Genomic DNA, 27,719 nt, shown 5'->3' on the forward strand with positions numbered 1-27,719 from the left:
GCTGGGATCACTGAGCAGTATGTGGAGTGGCTGAGGGAGTACTGTGAGGCATTTTACAACGGCCTGACGGTCAAACTCCTACCAGCAGTGACTGTTGCAGCCAGCAGCTGCACATTTCGTGTCAACAGCAACACAAATAACCTGCAGCTTCATGCTGGTGAGTATTATTACATACATTACAGCAAATTTATTGTGGTTGCTTGGAAAGTGTTAGAACAATTTGGGCCACTTAATCCCAGTGCCCTGCAGAGGGCAGACAGTGTTCAGATGAATGAAAAGTGGTGCTTTGCTCTTTAGTGAGCATTTTCTTTCCTTTTCATAGGAGACCTATTGGCGTTTTTGAAACAGAGGAAGCCAAAAGATGCATTTTGCATTGTTGGGATCACCATGATTGATTTGTACCCAAAAGACTCCTGGAATTTTGTCTTTGGTCAAGCATCGCTCACTGAAGGTGATATCTAACTGAGGTTTTATTGTCAAATTTTGTTCATGCTAACATTTCTAATGTTTACATTTCCGTTATTGGATATTACCATATGGTGCCTTAGTGGTTGGCATGTTGCCTTGCAATAACAGGAGTTTGGATGTTCTCTCCGTGCATCAAGGGTTTCCTTGGGGTACTCTGTTTTCATCTCCCAGTCCAAAGACATGTGCTGTAGGCTGATTGGCATCTCTAAATTGTCTGTAGTGTGTTAATGGGTGTGTGAATGTGTGTGATTGTGCCTTCGATGGGATGGCACACCGTCCAGGGTGTCCCATGCCTTGTGCCCCGAGTGTCCTGGGATAGGCTCCCCGCGACCCTGTGTAGGATAAGCAGTACAGAAAATGTATGGATGATTATTAGCAAATTAAGTTTGAACATTCAGCATATATTTTTTTTTAACAGGGTTCGTACAAGGTGCTTGAAGTGCTTGAATTTGGCTTTTTGAAATTTAAGTACTGGAAAACCTTGAAAATAGCCATTTTTTAATCTAGTGGTGCTAACCAATTGCTTGAATTATAAAAAGTAAAAACATACGAACTCACTAAAAACTTTAGTGTTTATTTTTGATAGAACAGGAATACAACGTATACAACCTTTCACTCAAAATAGGACACCCTGCTGCAGCCCCCCCTTCTCCTTCATTTTCAATGAGCGCTGGCGACTTCCGGCGACATGAGCAACAGCGCCCATTGGCGACTAGATGTGGGCGTGTCCAGCAACTTTGAAAGTTGAGAAAAGTTTAAATTTATGCAATGGGAGTTGGGATAATAAATAAATAGATAAATAAATAAAAGACAATAATGAAACACAATCACTTTTTTTTTTTTTTTTTTTTTTTTTTTTTTTTTTTTTAGGAGTGTAGCTCCTATCTTGGGTGAAGGGTCTGGCTTGTTGCTGCTTGGTCGGTGTTGCTCATGTCCCCGGAAGTTGCCGGCTCTCGTTGAAAATGAATGGTCTCCGGTCACTGTATGTGTGAACGTACCTTGAGTTTTTACACGTAAATTTAGCTGAAATCACAGCGCACTCGTAATCTTTAACTTATGTGTAGGGTGATTGTAAGACGATGCCGCTGTTATAAATCAGGATTTTAGCAGTGCAGAGCATCAGCTTGGAACTGACTGCTGGTTAAATTGTAGTCTCTTAATGAGTTTCGTTTCTGTCACATTTCATATTCGTTCTGTCTGACAACAGAAACAGAAAAATATGTAAATGAGAACAGCTTTATTTGGAATACGGTTGTATTAAAATACAGTATGTGAGCACAGAGAGTAGGAGAGAAGCAAGCAGATGTAAACAGCTGACACTAGGCAAAATGCAAATACGAAACGATGACATAATGAATATACTAATTAGTGCATGGCATCATCTAGTGACATTTAGTGACTTTCCACTGAAAGTTGTTGGCAACAGTACTCCTGTCACTCACCTGGAGTATACTGGTGTTATGTTGAAGATGAAGCAATGCCTGGGAAATGCAAATTTAGTCCTGCGTGGCTGGAGAAGGCACCATATAAAAATTGGTTGTTTTTGGAATTTAAAAAGAAAAAATAAAGACTGTTTGAATGGGTGTGTGTGTGTGTGTGTGTGTGTGTTTGTTTTGGGGGCGGCAGGGGGGGGAATCAGGTATCAGTATTGTTTACTGGTTATCGGGTTTGCTTCACACTTCCAGGGTTGGCAGTTCGATTCCCAACTCCACCCTTTGTGTGCGGAGCTTGTCTGTACTCCCCGTGCTTCTGGGTTTTCCTCTGGGTATTCCAGTATCGTCCCCCAGTCCAAAGACATCGAATGTAGGCTGATTGGCTTCTCTAAATTGTGCATGGTGTATGACTGGGTATGTGAATGTGTGTGTAATTTTACCCTGCAATGGGTTGGCACCCCGTCCGGGGTGTCCCTCAGTCCCCTGCAAAAGGCTCCTGGCTCCCCGTGACCCTGTGTAGGATGAGCAGTACAGAAAATGAAAGGATGGATGGACACCTCTTGTATAGTCCATGAAAACAAAAAACAAATAGTACTTGAAAAGTCCTTCAAAGTCCTGGAATTTCATTATGAAGAATTTGTACAAACCCTGTTTTAAGTATCGTTAATTTTGTTGAGAAAATGTTTTGACAACACATTTTTCCCCCATGATGAAAACTAAACAACTAATAAACAAGTCAACCTTCTGCTTATAATACATGATTAAACTGAAATTAGCTGTTAAAATGCACACATTTAAACTTTCAGTGATCGTGTGTGATGAGACAGTAGAGTTAAATATAACATTAATTTTATTTTTGCATCCTTTGTGCGCAAGCTGCTGTGAACAGTTGGTCTAAATACAAGCCCTTTGTGTTGTAGGAATGGGGGTTTTCAGCTTTGCTAGGTATGATGATGACTTCTACAAAAGGAGTTATGCTGGGCGGCTGAAGAAGGCGATAAGACTGAAGCCAGGGGATTACAGTGTTTTCCAGGGCTACTACACACCTCCCATTAGCAGCACTCTGCTTCTCCGCTCATGTAAGGTGTGACAACCATAACTGGACCCCAAAATAGTATTTTTAAACCTTAATTAAACCATGATTGTACCACATTGAAGAAAAAAGTTGGCTTGTTGAGATGTTATTGCAGCCAGAGCCACATCGCTTCTATAACGTTTTGTGCCTTAATTATATCAGTTTGTGTTTGACTTTTGAAGATTAGTGTTTAACAGGTTGTGGATTTTTGTCCATTTTAGTATGATTCTTTAGGTTTTTATTTTTCTACTACTTTGGCAGACTCTGACTCATGAGATTGGACACATATTTGGTATCAAGCACTGCCAGTGGCTCCAGTGTGTTATGCAAGGCTCCAACCATTTAGAGGAATCAGATCGTCGTCCACTAGACCTTTGTCCCATCTGCCTCAGGAAACTACAGTGTGCCATTCGCTTCAAGATTGCAGACAGGTACAAGGTATGATGGTTTCTTGGAGGTAGAACATGCCAAAATGTTACCCGTCTCAAATTTCAGAAAGGAAATTACATCTTAAAATACAGAGCAAAGCCAGTATATTCAGTGAAATGTGTTGTCTGACATATTTCGAGCTACTCTTCGGGTTGTATGTTAATGTGAAGTGTCTCTTGCAGGCTTTGCTACAGTGGATAGACAATGGAACTGGAAATTCTGACCAACAGTCAGGCAAACCCACACTAGCTTTCCAAGACTTCAGACAGTGGTTAATTAAGTGTTTGAGCATACTGGCAGATGAATCAATTTAAGTCTTTTACATGTTAGTAAGGACGATAAGCAGAAATGATATTTAATATATGGTAGATATGTTGTGTTCATAGAGACAAGATTGCATTATTCTTCTGTGTAGAAACTTTAATGTAAATAACAGATGTTGAATTACAATATTTACTACAAAAATTACTATTAAATGTATGACACTTTTGACTTAGATTTGTCTGAAACATTACTTTAAATAAAAAATTCTAAAAAAAAAGTGTCTTTGTGTGAAAAACATATTTCTATTCCAGACGTATAAACATCATACTGTGTGAATGTACAACCCCAATTCCAAAAAAGTTGGGATGCTGAGTAAAATGTAAATTAAAAACAGAATGCAATGATTTGCAAATCTCATAAACCCATATGTTATTCACAATAGAACATAGAAAACATATCAAATGTTTAAACTGAGGAAATCTACCATTTTAAGGAAAAAATAAGGTAATTTTGAATTTGATGGCCGGCAACACGTCTCAAGAAAGTTGGGTTAGGGGCAACAAAAGGCTGGAAAAGTGTTATTAAAAAAAACTGCTGGAGGAACATTTTGCAACTAATTAGGTTAATTGACATGTCAGTAACATGATTGGGTATAAAAAGAAAATCTTAGAGAGGCAGATTCTATCAGAAGTAAAGATGGGATGGTATCTGGATGGTATTTATTTACATTTTACACAGCGTCCCAACTTTTTTGGAATTGGGGTTGTACACTATTTCCAAACATACAAAATCAAGGTCTAGTAACAGTATAGTTATATAATAATTGTATAAGGTATAGTACTTCTAGTACAGTTGGAATGATGAATTAAACTGTTCCTGTAGTTTTCACAACTTTGATCAGTCATTGTAAAAGTATTGCATTAGATTCAAATGCAGTGACCCTCACATTCTTATTGTCACACTGTACTTGAATATTTGAAGACATTGACAGTTGAGTTCATATTACTGACCATGAAAAAACAGTTGTACACTATGTATTGACTTTAGATTATCATGAGCACAAAGTACTAGCACTAACACTAGTGTGTTGACCTGAATTTACCTAAAGTTAGATTTAGAAGCAACATATTTAATTGGAAGAGAAAGAAAGATAATTGGTCCAAAATCATGAGGTTAAAGGCAGAGTACAACAGTCTCATACTCAAGCTACTACTACCATAAATATTCCAAATTGAAGGCACGTTGTGATTGTTCGATAGGTTTAAGGGTAGATAACCTTGTTTTGTTTTGTTTTTTTGGTCTGTAATTATTGTTTTTGAATACAAGTGACAAATCAGATTTACCTCAGTTTGGACTCAGTGTAACATGCTCAGACATCTACATGTTTGCCAGTTTCTGAAAGTTTGTCCAAGTCAAGGCTGTTTTGGCAAGTGCTGAGATCTCTTAGTGCACAGAAAACCTGTCTTTGCTGGACGTACCAGCCCTAGAAAGAGTGCACCTATCCCTGTACCAGCAGCACACGAGTAAAAGGCAGAGCTGTAGTTCTGTGTGATGTCCACCAAAAGACCTGCAAACACATTTGAAGCAAAACATGAAACAAAAAATGAACATGCATTCAACAGTTATAATTATTGTTCAAAAATAAACAGATTTAATACTAAAACAGCTGAGATTCAAAATGTGTACCTCCTAAAGGTGGCCCAGCAAGTCCGGCAAAGCTCTGGATACATACGTAGACACCTACAGCTAAGGGCATTCTGTTGATTCCCACTATGTCATCCTCGGCCAGCATGGGGATGTGTGTGGATGCAATATTGCCTAACAGGAAGCCATACAAGGCACAGCAGACGGCCAGGCCCCAGAAGCCCTTTACCACTGTGAAGAGCACTAATACTAGACATATCAGCAACACGCATCCAAGTAGGACAAATATCTTCCTAATGCGTCCACAGCTCAGGATCCAGCCAATGGCGAGTCGTCCAAAGATCTCGGCCACTGCCATTATTGACAGCATGTAGGCTGCCTTGTCCCTTTCAGTCCCCATACTCACACTGAGCTCCACAATATATAGCTGTGGGGCAAAGAAGCCCAGTGTTGCAAAAAGACCAAATCCAGCATAACATAAGAAGCTTCCTTCCTTTAACACAGAAAGGTCCATGAGTTTGTTTATGCACAGCCTTGTTGTATCCTGTTGACATTGAGGAGTCTGAAACGCATCACCGTCTTTTTGCTGTCCCCCCATTTGGAGACCCTGTTCCAACTCCTTGAATGACTGCACCCCTGAGTCTCTGGAGCTCATTGAGCCACTGAGTTCCGTATCAGGGAGAGAGTAATTGAGCTCCTGCTTTCTCAGTGGTTTGGTAAAACTTTCGGTAGTCTTTGGCTTGATTATGATGGGGCAAAGCAGAAGTCCACAGACAAGGATGGTACCCTGTAACATTCCAAGCACCACCATTGTGTATCTCCAGCCAATATGTGTTTTAAGTGCTGTAAACGCTGCAAAAATTGCAATAAGTAATAAAACTTACTTTTATATGATATTAATGCACTAATATCAAAATTACAGCCTGGAATTGTTGTATAAATAAACAGAACTAATAATAATAATCATCATAATAATCATATATAATAGTGAATAACTAACAATTCAATTCATATTGTTGTCATGTCATGTGTATTTAGATGACATGCCATTAGTGAAATAGTTGAGCAGGACTGTTCTCACCTGGTGCAAAAGCAAATATGGCAAATGATTCTCCTGTCGAGGCCATGGCAGTGACCAGGGACCGACGTCTACTGAAGTATTGGGACAAGATGGTGACAGTCGGGAGAAATGTCAAACAGTAACCGAGACCTGCAGGGTTACACATTCAGAAAGTAATGGTGAATTCGTTAACACTTAATGTTCCTTACTTTTCCTTTTACCTGTTATCTTTAGCATAACAAGCCAATGTCAATTACTATAACAAGATTAGAGAAATGGGCATTGGCCTAATGGGTTTTTATGCTTTCTATTACTTGTGGACAGTGTACATCATCTTGTCTATCTGCTTCATTGAGGTTCACCTCATTTCGTCATAAGGCCAAAATAGCTAGCCAGATAGGGGTCAGGGTTGACTTTGTGTGAAATTTTAATGCAGCACCAAGTCATCAAATCTAATCAGTTCATGCCACCCAAAGCAATGTTGCCTGTAGACAAAGTGGCACCCCTCTGTCCACAGGGAACAATGACTTTGCTGGCCAGTGCTGATCATCTAGATGGCACCTCTGGCAACTACTTAAGTTTACTAGCTAACCTATGTAAGCCTTCACCAATTCTGAAATCAACATTAGATGTTTTGAATGGAGAGAGAAAGGTAGTAGCAGTAGGTGATTCCTTTTGTCCAACAGTGTATTTATCTAGCTTGGTTTCCAAGTTGTCTAGTTAGCCTAAGAGTGCAATAAGATACAGATACAAGATAAGAAATTGCTTTGCATTTATTAGTAGAGCAGACTATTTAAGGTTTTAAAACTTTTTAATCTTCATAGTTTCAGTACATGCCCACACATAATCACTAATCTTGCACCACCATTTCTACACAATTGTATATCCTTATTTACGTCACACCTTTATTAGAACAAATGACTCGGATTACCTGAAACTATCCCGATTGTGATGTAAATCTGATTCATGCAGCTGGTGAATGCAGTACATGTTGTTCCCAAGCAAATTATGAATCCGCCGAGGATCACAACAGGCTGGCAGCCAAATCTGTTGCTCAATATAGTTGACAGTGGTGCTGAACCAACAAACATTATGTAGTTTGATAAGAAAGTTATGTAAATGGGTACACAGACATTAAGTATGATTTCATTCAAAGCTATGTTTGAAAAAGGCCCACATATATCTTACCTGTAAAAGCCATTACAAACACACATATTGAGACTATCCATGAAACTCGACTGTTGGTTTCATTAAACTCACACATCAGATCATTGAGGAATATGCCAAAGCTTTTAATGACTCCATACGTGAAGACTTCGACAAGAAAAAAGGCCACAGCCACAATCCAACCCCAGCCACCATCTGGTACCTCAGAATATACTTTAGGTCCCAGGCAACCTCCCAATCTGAAGATCCACAATACCATGATCCCTGATGTCAAAGCTGTGTAGAAAAAAATATATTTAAAAATTTACTTGGGGTAAATAACATATTTACCAGTGTCTATGGTAACATTTGTTAGAATATCATTTAAGATTGTACTTTTTTTATATAATTAAAGGGTTAAAAGTGGTAAGTACCCTAGTTTATGGGACAGTGAAATAAAATTTTATTTTTTGCTGTAGAGCCAAGCTTCAGTAGATCTCTGGAAATGTATCCCCATGTCAAAAATCTTGTGATCTCCTTGAATAACTCTTTCATCATACCTTGTGACAATGCATTCAACCTAGTTCAGGACACCAACTATCTTACTCTCCTCACACTGATAGTCTGACTCAGTCTTTTACAACATCAGGAGGATTCTACCATTTCTCTCTACTAAGGCCGCTTAAGTGCTTGTTCAGTCCCTTGTCATCTCAAGATTGGATTACTGCAGTTTGCTCCTGACAGGTCTTCCCCTGAGTGCCACCTGCTCCCTGCAAGTGATCCAGAATTCAGCTGTAACACTTTTTTCAATCTCCCCAAGTTATCCCACACCACCACGTTACTGCATTCCCTTCACTGGCTTACTGTGGGTGCCCGCAACAGATTCAAAACACTGATGATTGTCTACAAAGCCAGAAATTGACTAATTCCCACCTACCGGAAGGCACTTATCACCCCTCGCTGTGCACCACATTCCCTCTGAGGCTCTAGCACAGATTAACTAGAACCCACATCCATCAAAATACAAGGAATACATTTATCAAGACTCTTTACTGGCAGCTTTAATGATTGCTAATTTAAAAAAATTACTTCCTATACCAATTCATTGTACTAACATTGTCCTCCTCTCTAACATGGTTTTATTCATCATTTATTCATCTTCAGTAACCACTTGTCATCCTGGTCATGGTCATGGTGGATTTGGAGCTTGTGCTGGAAACACTGGGCGGAAGAATTCACCCTGGATGGCAAACTCTGGATTGCATCTCTGGCAAACTGTTTACACATTATGCATTCATACGCTAATTCATACCTAGGGACAATTTAGCATAGCCAATCCACCTATCTCTATGACAGTACGCCAGATGGGTAGTACGTCTGAATTCTCAGTAGGCGAGAAATACCTGGATGGCGTACTGCTTCCGGTGAGATTTTGCAGTATGCAACCGATGGACACTACGCAAATAAAAAATCCCATAATGCAACAGAACTTGTGCGGACGAGCTCAGAAAACAAAAATGGCGGGAGACAGTGCGTCGGCCCTTTTTAAGTATTAAACCTTGGTTAAACATAACTTGTTTAACAATGCGCAAATAAATTGTTAACTTGTTGAAGGTTTAAACAAGAAAACAGTTGTCACAGTGTTTGAAACCTTTTTTGTGATCTCCATCATGCCTCCATTGGTCAAACTAATGGCAACGAAATTACGTCAGCCTGTTAACACTGCCCACATTAAACTACCAATTCAGTTAACTTTCCTGATGTGCATTTTTCTGTTTGTAGTGAGGTTGCTTTAATCCGGTGGTCCCTTTATGATTTTTGTGTTTATGATGATGTCGAAGGTCACATGACAACACCAACATGGTGGATGTAGTATATCCGTGATTGTATTCATACTACACATACATACTGATTAGTACGTACTGTTTCAACGGCCATGTAGTACGTAATGCATCGAATCTGTCACAGTACTGTCACAGTACGCAACTTTTGGACACAGTCCACGTTTTTGGGATGTGTGAGGAAACCAGAGAACCCAGAGGAAACCGTGGGGAGAACCCCACACAGACAGTAACCTGAGTTCAGGGTCAAACCCAGGACCCTGGAGCTGGGAGGCATATTAGCTTTATGGTATCCTTAACCCTGACTTTTTTGTACTAGAACGAGTGTATGTTTTTGATGGACACTACAAAGCACTTCTCTAAGGTACTGTTGACAAGTACATCCACCAAATATAATAAATGTAAATGTACAATGGGATTAAAGATTTACATTAAAGATTAAAATATTAAACAGACCTAAGGGTATAGAACATGACCTTCTGGATATATTTGGGCACACCTCTTTGAGATTATAGCACTTTGAATTATTGTATAAGGAAATTATACCAGAAATTATGTCGTAAGTCCTATGCTTTAAGTTATAGTCAGACTTCATTTTTTGTCTCGGGGGCGAATGTACACTTTTAATGACCATTGTGTACTTCTACATTAAATCTCTAACATTTCAGATTTGTGCTACAACAATGTTCTGGCCTTATGTATACCCGCTCAAAATGTTCATGTAACCTGCTGCCTCTTGTAGATGTCAGTGGCCAATATTATGGCTATGTAGTATTTCAAGTGGTACATTCTCTCTTTTTTAATTCAATCCAAACTGAATGCTGTTGTTTTACAATGGCTCTCAGAGCTGGTGTGCTCACAGTGGCCAAGGAGCAGATGCCAAATAAAATTCACACCTAAAATGGGAACCTTGACACAAAAAGAGCCGTAAACCTTCGGAGCGAAATATATTATTATTTGTTTATGCGGAGTATGAATTTTCCTTTTTGTTTACACGTTACCACGTGGCTACTGTTGATCCGAAACGTAATTACGTAACACGTCGGCTCAGATGACGCTACGCACTTCAGGAGTGAGCAACTGCTGTGTTCTGGAAGAAAGTGTTTTAACTTCAGGTGAGAAGTGTTTGCATCAGTTTTAATGTACGGTGATCTTCGTATGGTGCTAGGTCTGAAGCGCACTTGCTACTTTCCTCTTTTCTGTCGGCGCTAGGAAATTGGTAAACATCTGTAGCACTCCAGACCACAGAAACTTGGGATGTTGTTGGTTAGCCCGGAATTGCGCATGCGCTCTGATCGCTCTGAACTCGTCGCTCCTATGAGCTGTGTGTGTGTAGCGTGTAGTCCACATGACCCGCACAAGTCTGAACTAACACGTGTGCACGTTATATATAGGGTAATGCTAGAATACAGAGTGGAAAACAGTATAAAAAAAAAAGGTATTACCTATGAGTCGTTGATTTATAACTGTAGCCTATATCTTGTAAAGACCACATTAGTGGGCATGTTGAATTGATTTGGAAATTTCATTAAAAAGGGGTTGTTAGTCACTTTATAAGAAAATTCTTATCTTCTCATTAGATTCTCAGAAGCACTAAATACTTTTGTACCTTCAGTGTTTCTTTTACCTAAAAAGCAGTATATAGTGTACCTGTAAAGTTCTGTCAGAATGTACCTTAAATCTTTTAAAAGGTATACTATAACCATATTTACAGGTGAACAGTACATATTAAGAGTACAGAAGATAAAGGTACCACTGTAGCAACACTGAAAGGTGCACTTTTTTGTGGAGAGTGTAAATCTTGCTGCACAAAACGAGGTCTGCTGTAACACAGCTCTTTGTCGTGGTCTAATGCTGGTTTAACTGGCAAAGGCACACAGTTATGCTGGTGCCCCAGTTAGATGGTGGCACAGTGTTTAAGGCTATTAATCAAAAGGGTATGAGTTCAAATTCCAGCACCACTAAATTACCACAGTCGGGTCACTGAGCAAGATTCTTAGTTCTCATCTGCTTAGTTGTATCCTGTCTCAATCGTAAATCACTTTAGATTAAAGCTCCAGCAAAATGGAGATGTATAGAAATAAAACAATTCCATGGAAATATTGATGGGTTTCTGAGAGTGGAGTATTAAAGGCTTTTATTGATTCACATTGCACTACATATAGCTAACAAATATTTGTTCAATCACAGCCACTGCTTAAATCTTTTGTGTGCAGAACCCTTTACTCTTATCAGGGTAAATTTAATTTTTACAATATATTTGTTACAGTTGTTCAAATTAAAATCTAAAAGTTCTTACCTGTTTTCCAGGTTAAGGATAATAAACACACTTTGTTGGTGACCTGCCAATCCTGTGTTCTCCCAGCTAAGAGTACATGTGGTGTGTGGAGTTGCTGTTAAAAAAAAATGCTGCTTGCCTGGTAGGAGGTTACAGCTGTGTGGACTGTGAGGATTGGGTTACAGTGGTAGACTCATTGCTGATTGAGAAATCCAGCAAACCCCCCCCCCCCCCCCAAACTTGTATTTAAATCATAGATAGACTTTTCTTCTAAACTCTGTGTATGATATGCTGAGCTGGTAACAAGGTATTGAATTTGATTCTGCTATTCTGCCTGTTTTGTAGGACAGGTGAATTGAGCAATATTTGTTTATTAGTCTGTTATATAATGTTATATTATATCTGCTAGGCTAGGAGGTCTCTTAGGACTCAAGGGAGAGAACAGACTTCAGTTGAACCTTACATGGGCCAGAGGTCTTTTAGTTTGCCTTTGAATTTGAGCAAATTTGACTAATTGCTGGAGGGTTTCATAGGTGCCTTCATTGTGCATATTTGTTAAATTGGTTTTACACTGCTTTATTAATATAGTTTGAGTGGTTTCAAGTTTATAATCCATTTTCTTTATTTAATTTTTTTTGTAAATTGAATATAATTTATAACTATTTCTCTTTCTAATAGATTTGGCATTCCAAATGGCAGAAGCTGGAGTCTGTGTGCTGCTCTTATTTTGCTCCCTGTTCTCAGGACTGGTGTATTACATAAACTTCTTTTTTGAAAATGGAGACAAGATCAAGATGAAAGAAAGGCCAAATTTTATTATTATCCTGGCTGATGATATTGGTTGGGGAGACCTCTGGACAAATGAGTTTGACAATACTACCCCCTGGCTGAATATGTTAAAGGTGGAAGGCAAAAGGTATAGTGCAGCATGGATAAAATTGCTAAGATTATTTTTACGATTGTATTTAAGAGGTACAGAGTTTTAGTAATGAAAGAAATTGGAAACATTACATAAGGGCTGTAAGGGCTGATAATTGGTCACTGCATACCTGATTGTTTCTGCAGGTTTACAGACTTCCACTCTCCTGCTTCCACATGTTCCCCTTCACGTGCTGCACTGCTGACTGGTAGACACGGCTTACGCAATGGAGTCACTCACAATTTTGCAAAGGGGTCTATTGGAGGACTGCCACTTAATGAGACGACATTTGCTCAGCTCCTACATGATGCTGGCTATTACACTGCCATGATTGGTAATCACAGCACGCTCTAAAGAATCACTCAGTAATTTTTCTCTGATTAACATTCTGATGGTTTTGCAGTGAGTGAGCTCCAAGAGGCCTGATGCTGTGATTAGCTCCTGATTAATGAACGACACTGTCACCACAGCAACAAGTGACAAAGCTGAAAAAATTTATAGTTATTGGTATGGAATTCAGAAGTTGTCAGAAGGATTGTAATGCTGTCATTATTTCTGGCTATAGGAAAATGGCATCTTGGACACAGTGGACCCTACCATCCAATTCACAGAGTTAAGTGCATTAAAGTCACTTTTTGGCAGTCACATTAGATATAGACCTATAGATACTGTATAAAATACTAATATACAAAAAGATGCTGTAAACTCAGGACATAAAAATTGTAGTCCATAAAATGTCACTAAAAAGGACAGTTCAATAATATTTTACCTTCAACTGCACCTGCTTGTTTATATAAACAGGTTTTGAATATTATCTTGGTATTCCATATAGTAATGACATGGGCTGCACTGATAAGCCTGGTTTCGACCTGCCCAGCTGTCTCCCATGTGCGCAAAGTAAACACAGTAGGTGAGATGACATGTCACATGTGTTAGTTTGTGCATCTGAGGCATAAAATATAGATAATCTATGTTTATATCTTTACTAAAAAGTGTTCAATTTCTACACAGCAGGAAAGATGGAGGATGTGACACTAAAATAGCATTACCTCTTTTCGAAAATCAGAGTATAGTTGAACAACCGTTGGATCTTTGGGATCTCACAGAAAAATATGCTAAAGCAGTAGCTACACAGATATTGACTGCAAGGTATGTAACCTATGAATCTATCCATCAGTGTTCATCTACACAGCCAACTTGCAGACACGGATATTGATTGAACAGGTGGAAGAAACTGAATGGTAATGGTTAATTTGAGTATTTAATTAATTTTAAGTATTTCTTCATAATATTTAATAATCTTACATGTTCCACTTGTGAATAATCAGTGAAGAGAAACAGCTAAATTTGCCCAGTGTACCTAATACATGCGACCAAGGTACTGCTTAACTAATCCTTCTGAATCGTGTCATTATGGTTTTTCACATAATATCTGAGCATCTAAAAAGTAATACCTTAATGTTGTTGCACTCATCACATGTTTAAAGGTCCAGTAAAAAAATTAGACACAGATTTCCATAGAAGTGTTGTCTTCATTATTGTTTTCTAATAATGATGCCATTAAGACTTCAATAATTATTCAATGACCAAGGAAAGTGTTAAAGATATCAAAACTGTTTTAGATTGTAAATTCCTGATGAAGCGTGGCATACTTCTTGCCATGTAGCTTAGCTGTTTTCCTCCTTTTTCCCCCTAAAAGATCTAAATGAAAGCTACTGCTTATTAAAATGCATTTTGATTCACAATTACATTCATACATGGTAAGTAACTTCACTATTTAAAATTGTCTTAGAAACAAATTTCAAGCATAAGCTTTTATTATTGTCTTTAAAACAATTTTCCCCCTGTTGTTTCTGGGTAGGGGAAATGATGACTGTGCCTCTATTTGTCAGTTTATCTGTTAAAAAAAATAAAAAAATAAATAAAAAAATAAATTAAATAAATACTAATAAATTGTGAAAAAAATTATAAATATCTGAGTATTTACCATAATTTTGAATGGAGTATAAAAGCAATTGTTTGAGTCCAAAACAGCTGGCAGACTTTGATCCATCAGTGTGACATGCAGAGTCTGCAAACAGGCCTGTTATTTTAACTGACCAAGCACTGAGGCGTGACTTTGACCTTTGAAAAGGATAGTGGGCAGGATATTTGTAGTCAAGCTTCTCCTCTTTCACATTACTACTGCACACTGTAAAGTAAACCTTGAGACAACTTCAGAGCCATTTCACATCACACATCATACATACTCAACCATTTGAACTGATTATATAATAGTATATGCATATCTTTTTTAAAAGAATAAAATTGTATTGTTTTTATCTTGTCATAAGACAAAATATTCAAGTAAATGTGTCTTTGTAGGAATAGGGGGCAGCCTTTCCTGCTGTATGTGGCTCTGGCCCATATGCATGTTCCTCTGTTCCATAATCGCTTCCTGAATGTGACTGCAAAGGAAGCTTATTCAGCCAGTCTTCGTGATATGGACAGTATGGTGGGGAGTATAAAACTTGCAGCTGAGGCCTTTAGTATGAAGAACACACTTATATGGTTTACTGGTAAGTCTCAAATATCAACTGTAATTATCAGGTGTACATTAAGCCTCTTATATACACTGATAGTGGTGACAATTTTCTGCAGGTCATAGTGGGCAGTGAAAGTAATTTTTTTTAAAAGCTGCTAGTAGTTTATGGAGTAATAGCATTTCAGGGTTTTGAGAGAGCCGTGGATCTTAAGGTCTTAATATGAAACTTTTAGGTGATAATGGTCCATGGGAGCAAAAATGTGAGTTTGCTGGGAGTGCTGGGCCTTTTCTAGGGAAGTGGCAGACCAGCAAAGGTAATGAACCAAAACCACCAATATACCATGTTCATGCACTCTTAGAAAAGATCTAGAACTATTAAGGGTTCTTTGGTTTGTCCTATTATACATTTATTATAATGTGTAGTGTGAGTAGTATTTCTAAAGTATTTATAAGGCTTTATAGCTTTTATAGTAGTATGTCTGGGCACATTTCTGTAGGAGCCACAATATGATAAAACCACTGCGAATCCCTGTGTGTACAGATGTTTTAATCTTAAAGGGCACTGCTTTCGTACAGTGAAGTTATTGAGTTTTCTGGTGATCAGGTGGAGGCTCAGCCAAGAGGACCACCTGGGAAGGGGGCCATCGAGTTCCATCAGTGGTCATCTGGCCAGGGCACATATCACCCAACACCACCAGCAATGCCCTGCTGAGGTAGAAGAACTTCTTGCTGAGCTTCTAAAAGTAAAGAAAACTTTTTACTGACTTTACAAAGACTTCTTTCTTTCCTTTTTATTTTTAGTGGTATGGATATCTTTTCAACAATCCTCTCCTTAGCCGGTGTGGACCCTCCTTCAGACCGTCATTATGATGGCATTGATGTAACACACATCCTGCTCCATGGATCTGATACAGGACATAAGGCAGGACCACTTTTATAAACTGTGGCTCAGCATGAGATAGAAAATAGAGTTTATAAAAGGGAATTTGGGATACACAATAGCAGAGAGTATAACTGTTGGTGTTTTCCATCATCAGAGTCTCATGCATCCAAACAGTGGGGCAGCAGGGCAGTTTGGAGATTTACAGACTGTCAGACTGGGACATTACAAAGCTTTTTACATTACAGGTCTGGTATAATTCATGACTTACATTTTTAATATGAAATAAACCACATTTAAAGAGTGACTATTATTTAACAGTATTGGAAATAGGGAGTGAAAACTGACACTAATGCCCTCATAAAATTATTCTTTACATCTGTCACGAATAAACTGAATGGTCTGTGTTCGGCTAAACAGTATTGTGCCACTTGCGAACAAAATCAGAATGCTAATTATTACCTTCAGTCCCACATCAGTGACCTTGTTACATGGATTGTATTAACATTATATTATATTAACATTAAAATGATGTCATCATTTCAGTATGTGCTTTAAGTACAAATCTTTAGATACTTTCCAATATGCATGTTTACACTGTTGCAAGTTCCTCAGACACTGAAGGCATGAACTTCTGTTTCACTTTGCCAGGTGGTGCAGAAGCCTGTGGTGGAGGAAGTGGAAAGCAGGAGCTTCATGATCCCCCTTTGATTTTTAACCTGAACAAGGATGAAGCAGAAGGGTCACCTCTGGACCCGGCCAGTGAGGAGTATCAACTTGTCTTCAAGGAAGTGGAGAGAGAGCGTGAGGTGCTGCTATGGGATATTGCAACAGACAATGTATCTACTGCAGATTACACTGTATCCCAGAGTGCAGTCCCCTGCTGTCAACCACAGAACCCTGCCTGTAGATGCCATAGTCCACACTAAACTCTTTGACTTTATACACAGTTGTTTTTAAGCATAAACTACATGTTGTGTACAGAAGGGAAGGAAGAGCACAAAGTCAAGAAGTCACATGCAGATAGTTTCAATGTTCCTAAAAGAATTTACAGCTAGGTAGACTGTAAGTGAGGTGTAGTGTTAGCATTGCCACCCCATAGCTCCAGCGTTCCTGGTTCAATCCTGAACGCAGGTTACTTTTTACTTTCCCTGGGTTCACTTGGGTTTCCTCTGAGTTCTGTGATGTCTTCCCACTGTCCAAAACATGTAGGTAGGTGGATAGGCATGTGAATGTTTGTGGTGCCGTACAATGGATTGACATCCTATCTGGTGTGAATTCTCCCACCTTGCTCCCAGTGTTCCTTGGACATGCTCTGGACCACGACTTTGACCAAGATAAAAACAAGATTATTTCAGAAGAATGAATGAATGAAAGATTAAGATAAATGTTTTATTATGCTGCATTGCAATATAATCTAATCCCCCAATGACTGTGTGAATCATCTGTTTTAATAGTGTATGCAGGTCACATCTTTTTTTATATAAAATAATATTTTTGCATAAAAACCATTATTGAATTATAATATCAACTGCTGTTAAAGAACTGTTTTATTCACATGATTTTACATCAGTGTATATCTAAAATTAAAATGTTAGAAGAGTTTCATAAGCTCCAGATGTAACAAAGCTGTCAAAACACCACCGGCATAGTTTCATAACTTTTTTGTCCTTGTTACACTTGTGGCCGGCCCTGTAGGCATACTGAGTGTGATTTTGTTTTCTCAAAATCTCTGCAGGACAGCAACTGTTGAAGATTGCTAAAAATTCTATACTTTGTAGCCCTTCTGGGAAAATCATTTGTTAAAAGTAAAGGTCAGTCTCCTCTTCCATGATGTGGTTAGATAAACACTGCCATTAGTTGAAATTAATATTTTGTGAATTAGATATGTGAATACAGAATATGTCAGAATCACAAGTTATTTTTCTCACCTTTATTTCTCATTAGTACATATCACTTTCAGAAGCTTGAAGGTCAGTGCAGATAAGCTTAGCCCATTTACATTCTTTTTTTTAATGATTTTTTATACAGAATATTAAAAATCACAGCATGAAGATTCCACAAAGTCAAAATGATAAAATGAATGTTGAGAGGAAACTGGGTTGTGTCTAACGTAATTTAATTTACTCTAAAACTAAGTGTACTACTGTGTAGTCCACACAATTAAACCAGAGAAACAATGTCAAATGCAGTATAAATATTCAAACAGAATAGTAGTCACAGTTATGCTCAGAAATAGTTCAAACAAAACAGTACCCTTTGCTATTAATCACTTATCTGTTACAGTGCTTTCCCTTTCCCTAGAACAGTATAAGCAGCCTTTTGTAAACCACTGGAAAACAAAAAAAATATTCCCATAGCTTTAGTGTAACAATATGAAAAAATAAAAAGCTATGTTGAATCCTTATTTACATGATTGCACATTGGTCGGTTTATTTTTGTTTTGTATTTGTTAGACTGGGCATACAGCATCATCAAGTATCAGTGAATACTTTGTTCGTGTATCCCCCCCGTCGTCATATTGATGTGGTTCTGCTTTGTGCAACATTCAACTCAGCCAGAGGAACAGATCTCCTGTAATAGATTGTTCCTCTGGCCTCAATATTATATAACAAGCATCAGTGAAATAAACAGTGTACAACAACAAGAGAGAGAGGAAAGTTCTTATATCCTAAGAAGCCAATGTCCTACTTGTACAAAACATTAGGGGCACATTACTATTGTATTGCATCAACAAGACAGCCTTAATTAATCTGAATTCATTATTCATTCCAAGTGTCCGTTAATATAAGCATGCAGTATGAAGGGAACATGGACTCCTGCTTTACTCTATGACCTTGAAATCCCAGCAGCAGCAACTAAGATTTATCAAGACAGACAATATGCTTTCATGCCTCCACTGTCTAACATTCGTCTTCCTAATGTTTGCCTCCCAGAGTATCTATAGCATCTTGTATTTTGTTGAAGCACTCTGGAAGGTTGTACTCTGCCTTACAGGACCTCCAAAAACTAAAATGTACACAATCTTATGGGTCATTAAATAATTTTATACTAGAATGACAACTAATGGAGTGTGTCCATCTGTGCAATTTCTTTCCCCTTTCATCAATGATTGGACATTCTGTTGGATGGAGGTTTATTAATGGCAGACCGTCCCACTCAAGACACACTACTTCAAACAGCTTCATATGGATCACTGGATTTATAAGCACTGAAATTATTTTCTAGCCACACCTTATTAACAACATATGGCACTATTTTGAAGGTTTTCTACTTTTTAAGCCATGTCTGAAAGTATTGTGAAGAAATATCCTGTGCAGTCAAGAAATCCCATAACTCAGATATGGAATACCCATAATGCACTGTCTAGCACCATAGCTAGACCATTTATAACAGGATGTAACTAGCATCATAGAATAAAAGCAAAGCATGCAGTATACGAAATATTTTACTTCACATTCCCTATGAAATTCTTTGCTTTTTACAATCTTCCAACCTTTAGTATCTGTATTGTGCTTTTCACCAGTTGAAATATACTGTACTTTGTCATCTGCCTGGAAAACCAAACAGCTTTCAGCTGAAATGAGACACTGACCTACACCAATCAGGTAACTGGTATAAAAACATATGTAAACAAAATGAAATATCAACTAATTACAGCTACAATTACTGGAACAGTTGCATACATGCCCAAAGGAGAAAGTTTGTGCTTCTTGCCCCAGTGCATATTGAAGACGGTGATTTTGACAAAGTAAGAATCAAAAATTCCATTTTAAGGGTTATCAATTTTCAAAATCAGGTGATAGTCACCATTAAACTTAGAAAAGTTGCACAATAGAGCACAGCCAAGCACAACCCACAAAAGTAGTGGAACAACTGAATTGTTTGGTTATTTTCATAAAAAATCAAAATCATCCTTGGTGTGTTTGGCGACAAACGGGGTCTGTATACATGGAAAAACAAACAAACAAACAAAAAAAAACCATATCCACTATGAAATATGATGGTGCACTGGAAAGTGATGACTTGCAGCTGTACTCATGATGATCACTGTTTCTGAAGGATGTTTTAGCCCAAAACTAGTTTGCCTCTGCCATGCTGAAACTAGGCTGTGGAATAAATGTTTTATCTTATTCAGGGTGTCAGTGAATCTCAGAAAATACTCTGAGCATGTGGTAGGAAAACACCCTGGGCACAATGCACAGACACATTTGGACACCTATTCATATCTGGGGGTAATTTAGAGTCACAAATTCACATAACGACATGTTTTTGAGAGGTAGGAGGAAATACTTTACAGGAAGAGGTAAACTATAAGGAGACTTTAAAATGCAAAACTATTGCCTTTATTTATTTAACAATGGGTGCTAATAGTTATTGTGTTAATTTCACTCCACCTGGACCTCCTGTATAGGGAACACTGAGGAGAATCTGTTCCAAAGACTGCACATGCCCCAATCGCCAAAATGCATTCTCTTCCTTCATCTACATTAATGAGTGAGATGGGATATCATCAGATGAACTCTCAACTATTAAAATCAATGCACATCAATTTCAATGAAAGGTCAGTCACCCATCTTGTCTTGTACACTCACTGAAAGAGTGAAACATCTTAAGACTAGATTCCAAATTCCAGGAGTTTACAGCAGTAGGAAATCAAACAAAAGAAAAAAACAAAAACAAAAACACATTACTGAAGTCTCTGGAAGCTGGGACACTATGAAGCAGGTTTTAATTTTGCCCCTTGATATTTGTTTACTCACTGTTATATGTTTCACTGTCACCTGGTTATCTTTCTTCTTACTAGTTTAAGGGTGTCCAAAGATTTGTGTTTCTTTGTCTCTGGGGCACATGACTTCAGCTTGAATGTCTCTTCAGAACGTTCTATTTTTATGATTTGCCATTAACACAGGCTCAAACACTGCACCCTTCGCTGTACACTTAACATTAATTATGTTTTAAATTACTGTAGCTTCTTTTATGCACCCTTTCAGGACTGCCAGAAAGTCTTGAACAAGGCCCCTAACCATCAACATCTCAGCTGTATGCATAGGTTGTATTCTACCTCGTTTGTAAATGTAAACATCAAACATGAACGCAAAAAAAAAAGGCCACATTGTGTCTATTCAACTAAGCAGAATCTTTATGATTAGACAACATACTTTGTTCACCACTGGTGACTCAGTGACTTCCACTGGTCAGGTAATTTGTTTGTCCCGACTTGATCTTGGTTCTCTTTACTAGATACTAATGACTGATGAGCTCACTTGAAACTGTGTTCAGCTTTACCCACATACAAGCAGTTGTCTGAGAAAGAGTTTGGGTCTAATATGGAACCAAAATAGCAAATAATTGTAATGTAGTGTATTTGTAGAAAAGCTGTATTAGGTTCAGTTTAAATCATTGTATAAACTTTCTTTAAACTTTAACATGCTTCTCAGAATAGCGAATAAAGTTAGAAAAAAAAGTTGACCAATTTGTTATTATTAGCTACATGGTTTAGCTGAGACTTATCTGCTTCAGTGGGTGCCTGCGAGACCACATATTCAACTCCATTTGCAATGCTGTCTTTGGTGTTGTCGTGTATTGGTTTTTGCTCATCTAGTATACTGATACCACTTCCTTCTTTAGTGTTTTGGATGTCCAAAATAGGAACCTGCTGATGGACGTCCACCTCCAGGCGTTCACAACTCTCCCCATCCTGTACTCTTCCTTCTTGGCCATCTCTACGATTATGTATAGTTGTGTCGTCTTCTTGCAATCTTAAGTCAACAGAGTTTAGGTCAGGCTCATCTACAGCTCCTTCTTCATGTTGTAAAGAGGGAACATTTGGAGAGGGGCTACGGATTACAAAAAAAAAATGGCAAAGGTCAATCTGGATACCAATCATTAGTTCATATTTGACAGTTGTTCTGTTGACTCAAACTTCATCTGTACCTCTCAATTGATTCATAAGAAATTGGTGTTGGGCATGTCTCCAGTGGCCCGCCACCTTCCTCCTGAGCCCAGCCGCGATTAGACGAGGCATAAGTTAGAATGGCGTCAGTCACGCTGTAAGGAGTGTGACCCTTTACGCAGTCTTGAATGTGACTAACAGGAAGCTGAGTCTGCAGAAACAGATGGAGCTGGCTGTCGGACAGGCACACGGTCATGTGCACTACCCTGTGGGTACAAAACTTCTCATTAAAATGTGCTGAACCTCAGTACATCTGCAGAGGAAAAAAACTATGCAGACAATGACAGAAATAATTCTGATAACAAAATTATTGCTGTTTAAAAGCCTCATGATATTCAGTAGATGGCTGTATTAAAATAGTGTTACAATACTGTTCTTTTGTTGACTTCAGTTAATCAAATGTTAAGCCAAAACACTGCTCTGACTCATCTGAGGTTAATGTAATTCAGAACAAATTGCAATTTGTCATTCATTGTTGCTTACTTCCTTTTATAATTTCTAGAAAAACCATCAAATTGAGCAAATATTTGACAACAATGTAGATTACATTTCTCTTCATTCTGACACATTATAGATTAAGATGACGACACTGACTTGTCCAGGAAGCTCTGTAAACCCTTTCTCCTCTTTTCAATGAAGTCTGTGTTGTTAAAGTGGATGAAAGACTTTCCGGGCAGGTCAGGAACAGGTCTGTGTGAAAGTTTAGAGTAATAAAATTATCAGAAAGAAAGCCAGACAGTCATATTAATATACACAAATTCTTTTGTTTCTGTGCGGTTAAATAACCTCTTGGCTTTCTGAGCAGTCAATTGGAATAAATGTATTATAAATGCATTACGTTGTCATTATTGTAATTCACTAAAAGCCTTGATTTAATTTTTTTTTATTTTTTTTTTACTTACACCAGACCAGCATTCTTCTGCAGTTTCTGCTTCAGCCACACAAACTCACTATATCGCCGACGCACACAGGAGGTTTTAGCTGTGAAAGCCTTGCTGTTGGTCTTAGCACAGAGACAGAAAAACCTAAAATTATGTTCACTGAAATGATTATGTATTTAACCTCATGAACCTGTTTATTAATTACATACACTCATGATTTATGTATAGTCAGCGCTGTAATTATTCGCAACTTTGATAAAGATGGGTAAAAAATTTTTGACAATTTTTATTTGTAGCTAATTAACTTAATCTCACTGAACATATGAAAAAAGTTAATTTATTCAAAATAAAATACAAAAACTTAATTATTAAAGTTTAAAATTATTATTATTTTATTGTTTGTTTTTTGTTTTTTTTACAAAAGAACATGCATCAAAATTAGTGACAGATCTACTTTAGCCTTTACTGATGATAACATCACTGTGTCTTCCTCTCTAAAGCTTGATTAGAATGGAGAATAGATAGTAAGGAACCTGAGACGACTCCTCAATACAGAATCTCTCCACATCGTGCAGGGTCCTCACTCCTCTCTTGTGGACGCTCCTCTTCAGCTCACCACACAGGTTTTAAATGAGGCTTGGGTAAGTGGCCTGTGATGGCCATGTCAAAATTTGGACTGTGTTTAGTGAAACATTTTTTGTGCTGATTTGGCTGTATGTACAAAAAAAAGTATTGTAACTGCTGGAAGATCCAACTACAATATGACTCAGCTGTAGCTCTGGCAGAGACTTTCATGTGAGTATTAGGCTCTTTTCAATATAACCTTTCTTCTTTTTATGCCAAACCCACCTTGAGTATTATCAAGAAGCTCTATTTATGTCTGACCATAAAATCCAATCCAAGTCAAAGTTCCAGTAGCGTCTAGTAAACTCTTGATGCTTACATTTGTGGAGATTTAGTGACTCAAAAATACTTCTACTGCAAATCTGCAAAAATAATCTTTCGAGAACTTTTGCCACTCTAATCAGCCTCCTCAGTGTGGGGGACAATCTGTGTTAAATTCACTTCCAGCCAGGTTTATTACAACTCCAGTGCTTTTAAATGTCTTAATTGTTTCCCCAAGAGTGGATGTGGGCATTTTCAGGTGTGTAGCTTTTTTTTTATATCCACTTCCTGATTATGAAGTGAGACTTTTGTCTCACTTTTGTAAAACCACTCTTAAGCAATAAGATGAACTTAAAAAAGGTAAATATAAATTGGAACTAGAGCTGCAACAACTAATCGATAAAATCGATAATAAAAATCATTGTCAATGAATCTCATTATTGATTAGTTGGTCTGTGCGTGGCACGGGACATGTTTACTCATTATGTTACTTCTGTTCTGAAAACTTGTGTTCTGAATTAGTCGGCCATGGAGTGCGTTTACTCACTATATTACTTCTGTTCCGAAAACACGCTTCGGAGAGTAAATAATAAAGTTGTGTCTCAAATGACATACTCTACACTTACACTATGCACTGTATGCTCTACCGTTTAGTGTATGAATTTTACAAAGGTAATATCATCTCAAATGGAACACTAGCGGTATTTTACTACCCGGAAGTATAAGCCACTTCCTAGTCAACGGCACATGACGTCATACGCACGTAATGTGACACCGCTAGCTTTAGCAGATACCCAGAGTCAATGACAATGACTTTCTTCAGTTTACTGTTTATATACTTAGTTAATTTTATATATAAGTATTTATGCATTATTTTTTACGGATGCATAAAAAGCACTGAATTAAACTACAGTCCTAAATTAATTATATATATATATATATATATATATATATATATATATATATATATATATTCTGGTGTGTGTGTCTATTGGGTCCTTTTCAGTCTTATATAATTGGACAAACAGTTCTGTAAAGTTTTAGTCTGAAGTTTATATTTGTAACTCACTTTGTGGATTTTATTTTAAATAAACAAAAAAAATGGTACTGAAAGGTTGCCCCGCCCATCCGATCAATCGAAAATAATAATAAAAATAATTTTAAAAAATGATCCACCAACTAATCGATTATGAAAATAATCGTTAGTTGCAGCCCTAATTGAAACGTACTTTATTTACATTCTGTTTAAAAGAATTTCTAGTGTGGCAATAATTGTGACACACAGTTTTGTTTAAATTATTTTTCATAAGGGTTTTTATTTTCTTAGATTTTTTTCTCTCAATTAAAAAAGTTAGACTTCTCTCATATGTTCAGTGCAAGATTGATCTGGTTAATTGAAAAGAATTTTTTTCATAACCTTTTAAACTCATCTTTACCAAGGATGCCAATAATTCTGGAGCTAACTGAAGACAATAGTAATTACAAGGGAGACAACGTTTATACAATAAAGGACTTTTCTTTACAGATAGCTTAATTTGCTGTATTATATTTTGAAGTGTGAAAACAAAACTAAATACCATTCTACTTTTACACATTACTATACAGAGCCTAAGAAGCATTTAATATTTAGAAAGACCTTTATATAAAACTACTTACATAAAGAAAAATCTTGAAGTCCACATACGAGTTCCATGATCCCTCATTCATCACACGAGGATCCTGAACTCTCACAGTAATGAATTCCTGTTAAAATCAAAACAAAATGTTAGCTCTGAAAATCTATTGACAGAAGGTGATGGTACTTTTGCACCCATTTTGGGTCAACTTTCAGAACACAGACACATCTTGATGAACATGACACATTTGCTGTGATCTGCTGATAAAGCTTATTAAAGATAATGTGTTAAACTGCACACTTTATTTACAAAACAACATATCTTGTTATAAATTACTATAGACAAAGCTCATCATTCATGCAGAAGGAATAAAGTAAGAGTGCTTCAATATAAACCTCAAATCCATTCATTAAAAATACAATGCTAATTAAGAATGAAAAAAGAAAACTAACCAACTAAACAAAACTAGATTAATTACTCAACCAAACAATTAAGTCTGAAAACATTTTTGGTAATAAATCTTGATTAAAAATTCGATATAAACACCTACTTCAATCTGAACTTCCTTTTTAAAAAGTTGAACTCATCATTTTTAGGTTCTAATCTAATCTACAACGCAAACTCCAGATAAGTTTAAACAATAGCTCTATTAAGATGTACTAAGATACTGTAGCACAACATTGTACCAACTACATTCCTGAATAAATTAGCTTACAAATATTCAAGAAATTAAATAACTAAAGCAATTAATTTTTATCCAGACTCATTCACGTCAAGACAGACAAACTCCGTCATCAATCAGTCAGACAATGAGACAAACAGTAAGAGGTCTTACATCTTCTTGACTTTTGATCATTCTGCCAGTTGTGAATGAGCACATATGACATCTGCGGAATGAGAAAAGGAGAACACGGGAAATGACTAAACTGCTTTATGTCCTTCAACAGCAATGCTGTGTAGGCATTTTCTACTCACAAACATTTCTCTTTTTGATTTAATCCTGTGTTTGCCACAACATCAAACAATTTAGTAATAAATCCAGTAAAGAAAAAGCCCCTCTTTAAGTCTATATCAGAAAACATCATGACCATTGATTGATTTCTAAAGATTGGAATTAAACTGCACAGAATTTCCCCCCACTATTTTTCCTATGGCTCAAACCTCCAGCTCCTCAGCCCAAATATGAAGCAGGACTTTATCACCGATTAGTCTAGTGTCTAGATCATCACATTTTTATTATTATGGGTGTCAACATACGACATTCCAATACTTTCCCTTAACAAATAATTTACTGTATTGTAGGAATTTTGAAGGATACTGTGTTCCAGATCTACTTATAATAATCATGTTTGACAAGTAAAGCTTGACATCATAACTGATCAGTTAAACCTTTCCCCCACCCTGAGGCACACTTTACACCTTTTCCACCAAGATGGCAGTATTTCACACACCACTATTTCATTGGAGTACAATGTTCTCACTGTTTCAGTCACTGTAAAAGAAAATGACAAAATATTTTAGCAGTTTGATTGTCTCCAAGTGACCATTTTGATCCCTGTATTAATAAGCAATGCTACTCAAGCAATATCTACTCACATGCAACTTTTTGTGTCACGAGTTTGCCAAAAGTTGAGGAGCTTAATCAATCTTCTAATAAAACCATCAAGGGAAAATCCCCTCTCTACTTCTACCTCGGGGAACATCAGTGAACATGACTTGCACGGATCATTGAGCTTGATCTTTACCCTTTACCTCTGAGCTCCAGCCCCTCCTTCTTCCTTCAGCAGGAGACTACAGACATCAGCATTTTGGTCAGTAATCAGGTTTGGAAACAGTGATTAGGAACAGCGTGTGTTTGCTGAAAAAAGAGGAGCTTATCTCCCTGAGCGAGCAAACACTTAATCGATTGAATGTCGTTTGTGGACCGTCTCGAGTTAGAAACGGCATGACATCTAAAAACGAAGGATGTCCATTGAATATTTGATAACTAAAACGCAGGATAAATATACGAAGAGAAACATCATTCTCAAACAGATTCTGACTCTGAACGTACATATCAGCAAAGTTATAATATAAACTCCTGCTGTTATATAAACTTCTAGCTCTCCTTAACCAGGATGTGGCTTTTATCCTCTCTAAGCTGAAAAACAATTCAAAAGTCAACACCAAATTATGCTTTATATGTAAAATGCCATTACCTTTAACAGAAATATTGGTAACAACCATGTATCTTCAACATCACACCTTCACGGATCAAGCTGCTGCCATAGTTTGATAATTAAGAATAAACCAAAGCTTAAAATCGTTCGAGGCAACAAACAACTTCCGCGTTGCGCCGTCCCAACGATCACGAGCGACAATGTAACGGCGCAGTGTGGAGTTTTGCGCCACCTACTGGACCGGAGGAGAGCGGAATAAAC

At 37.5% G+C, this 27,719-nt stretch overlaps 4 protein-coding genes across 17 annotated transcripts in view; 2 read left to right on the forward strand and 2 right to left on the reverse strand.

Moving 5' to 3' along the window:
* LOC128617558 (archaemetzincin-2) overlaps nt 1-3,962 on the forward strand; it is a 5,204-nt gene extending 1,242 nt beyond the window's left edge. For 5 of the 6 annotated variants that reach the window (XM_053640737.1, XM_053640738.1, XM_053640739.1 and 2 more), the window contains 5 exons: nt 1-157; nt 323-451; nt 2,822-2,985; nt 3,238-3,414; nt 3,588-3,939. The exon at nt 1-157 is cut by the window's left edge and continues 17 nt beyond it. In XM_053640737.1, the coding sequence (XP_053496712.1) occupies nt 1-157; nt 323-451; nt 2,822-2,985; nt 3,238-3,414; nt 3,588-3,719 (759 nt within the window). In that variant the 3' untranslated portion in view covers nt 3,720-3,939. Of the gene's footprint in view, nt 158-322; nt 452-2,821; nt 2,986-3,237; nt 3,415-3,587 lie in introns of all 6 variants that reach the window. The other variant, XM_053640742.1, reaches the window with a different exon arrangement.
* Nucleotides 3,940-11,765, reverse strand: LOC128617554 (monocarboxylate transporter 7). 2 transcript variants are annotated; one of them, XM_053640732.1, is made up of 7 exons: nt 8,180-9,444; nt 7,954-8,079; nt 7,562-7,816; nt 7,305-7,448; nt 6,395-6,523; nt 5,356-6,165; nt 3,940-5,236 (listed from the first exon to the last, which is right to left on the reverse strand). In XM_053640732.1, the coding sequence occupies exons 3-7, from the start codon at nt 7,797-7,799 to the stop codon at nt 5,082-5,084; spliced, it is 1,476 nt and encodes a 491-aa protein (XP_053496707.1). In that variant the 5' UTR covers nt 7,800-7,816; nt 7,954-8,079; nt 8,180-9,444; the 3' UTR covers nt 3,940-5,081. The 2 variants fall into 2 exon arrangements, with proteins under 2 accessions (XP_053496707.1, XP_053496706.1); XM_053640731.1 differs by lacking the exons at nt 7,954-8,079; nt 8,180-9,444 and adding an exon at nt 11,660-11,765.
* Nucleotides 10,349-17,390, forward strand: arsg (arylsulfatase G). 7 transcript variants are annotated; one of them, XM_053640721.1, is made up of 13 exons: nt 10,407-10,475; nt 11,671-11,805; nt 12,317-12,554; nt 12,704-12,891; nt 13,123-13,168; nt 13,357-13,467; nt 13,569-13,706; nt 14,922-15,115; nt 15,315-15,395; nt 15,686-15,794; nt 15,883-16,003; nt 16,119-16,209; nt 16,613-17,390. In XM_053640721.1, exons 2-13 carry the CDS (start codon nt 11,736-11,738, stop codon nt 16,888-16,890), a joined length of 1,665 nt encoding a protein of 554 aa, XP_053496696.1. In that variant the 5' UTR covers nt 10,407-10,475; nt 11,671-11,735; the 3' UTR covers nt 16,891-17,390. The 7 variants fall into 7 exon arrangements, with proteins under 7 accessions (XP_053496699.1, XP_053496696.1, XP_053496698.1 ...); XM_053640723.1 differs by having other exon boundaries at nt 13,572-13,706; XM_053640725.1 differs by having other exon boundaries at nt 11,671-11,780.
* Nucleotides 17,391-17,879: 489 nt separating this feature from the next.
* On the reverse strand, nt 17,880-27,661 carry snx11 (sorting nexin 11). Of its 2 annotated transcripts, none has more exons than XM_053640743.1 (7): nt 27,498-27,661; nt 26,135-26,186; nt 25,340-25,426; nt 22,820-22,920; nt 22,512-22,607; nt 21,899-22,123; nt 17,880-21,801 (listed from the first exon to the last, which is right to left on the reverse strand). In XM_053640743.1, exons 2-7 carry the CDS (start codon nt 26,177-26,179, stop codon nt 21,417-21,419), a joined length of 939 nt encoding a protein of 312 aa, XP_053496718.1. In that variant the 5' UTR covers nt 26,180-26,186; nt 27,498-27,661; the 3' UTR covers nt 17,880-21,416. The 2 variants fall into 2 exon arrangements, with proteins under 2 accessions (XP_053496718.1, XP_053496719.1); XM_053640744.1 differs by having other exon boundaries at nt 26,135-26,791; nt 26,896-27,661.
* Nucleotides 27,662-27,719: the final 58 nt, after the last annotated feature.

This window comes from Ictalurus furcatus, chromosome 13, assembly GCF_023375685.1.
Source record: "Ictalurus furcatus strain D&B chromosome 13, Billie_1.0, whole genome shotgun sequence".
Classification (NCBI taxonomy): Eukaryota; Metazoa; Chordata; class Actinopteri; order Siluriformes; family Ictaluridae; genus Ictalurus; species Ictalurus furcatus.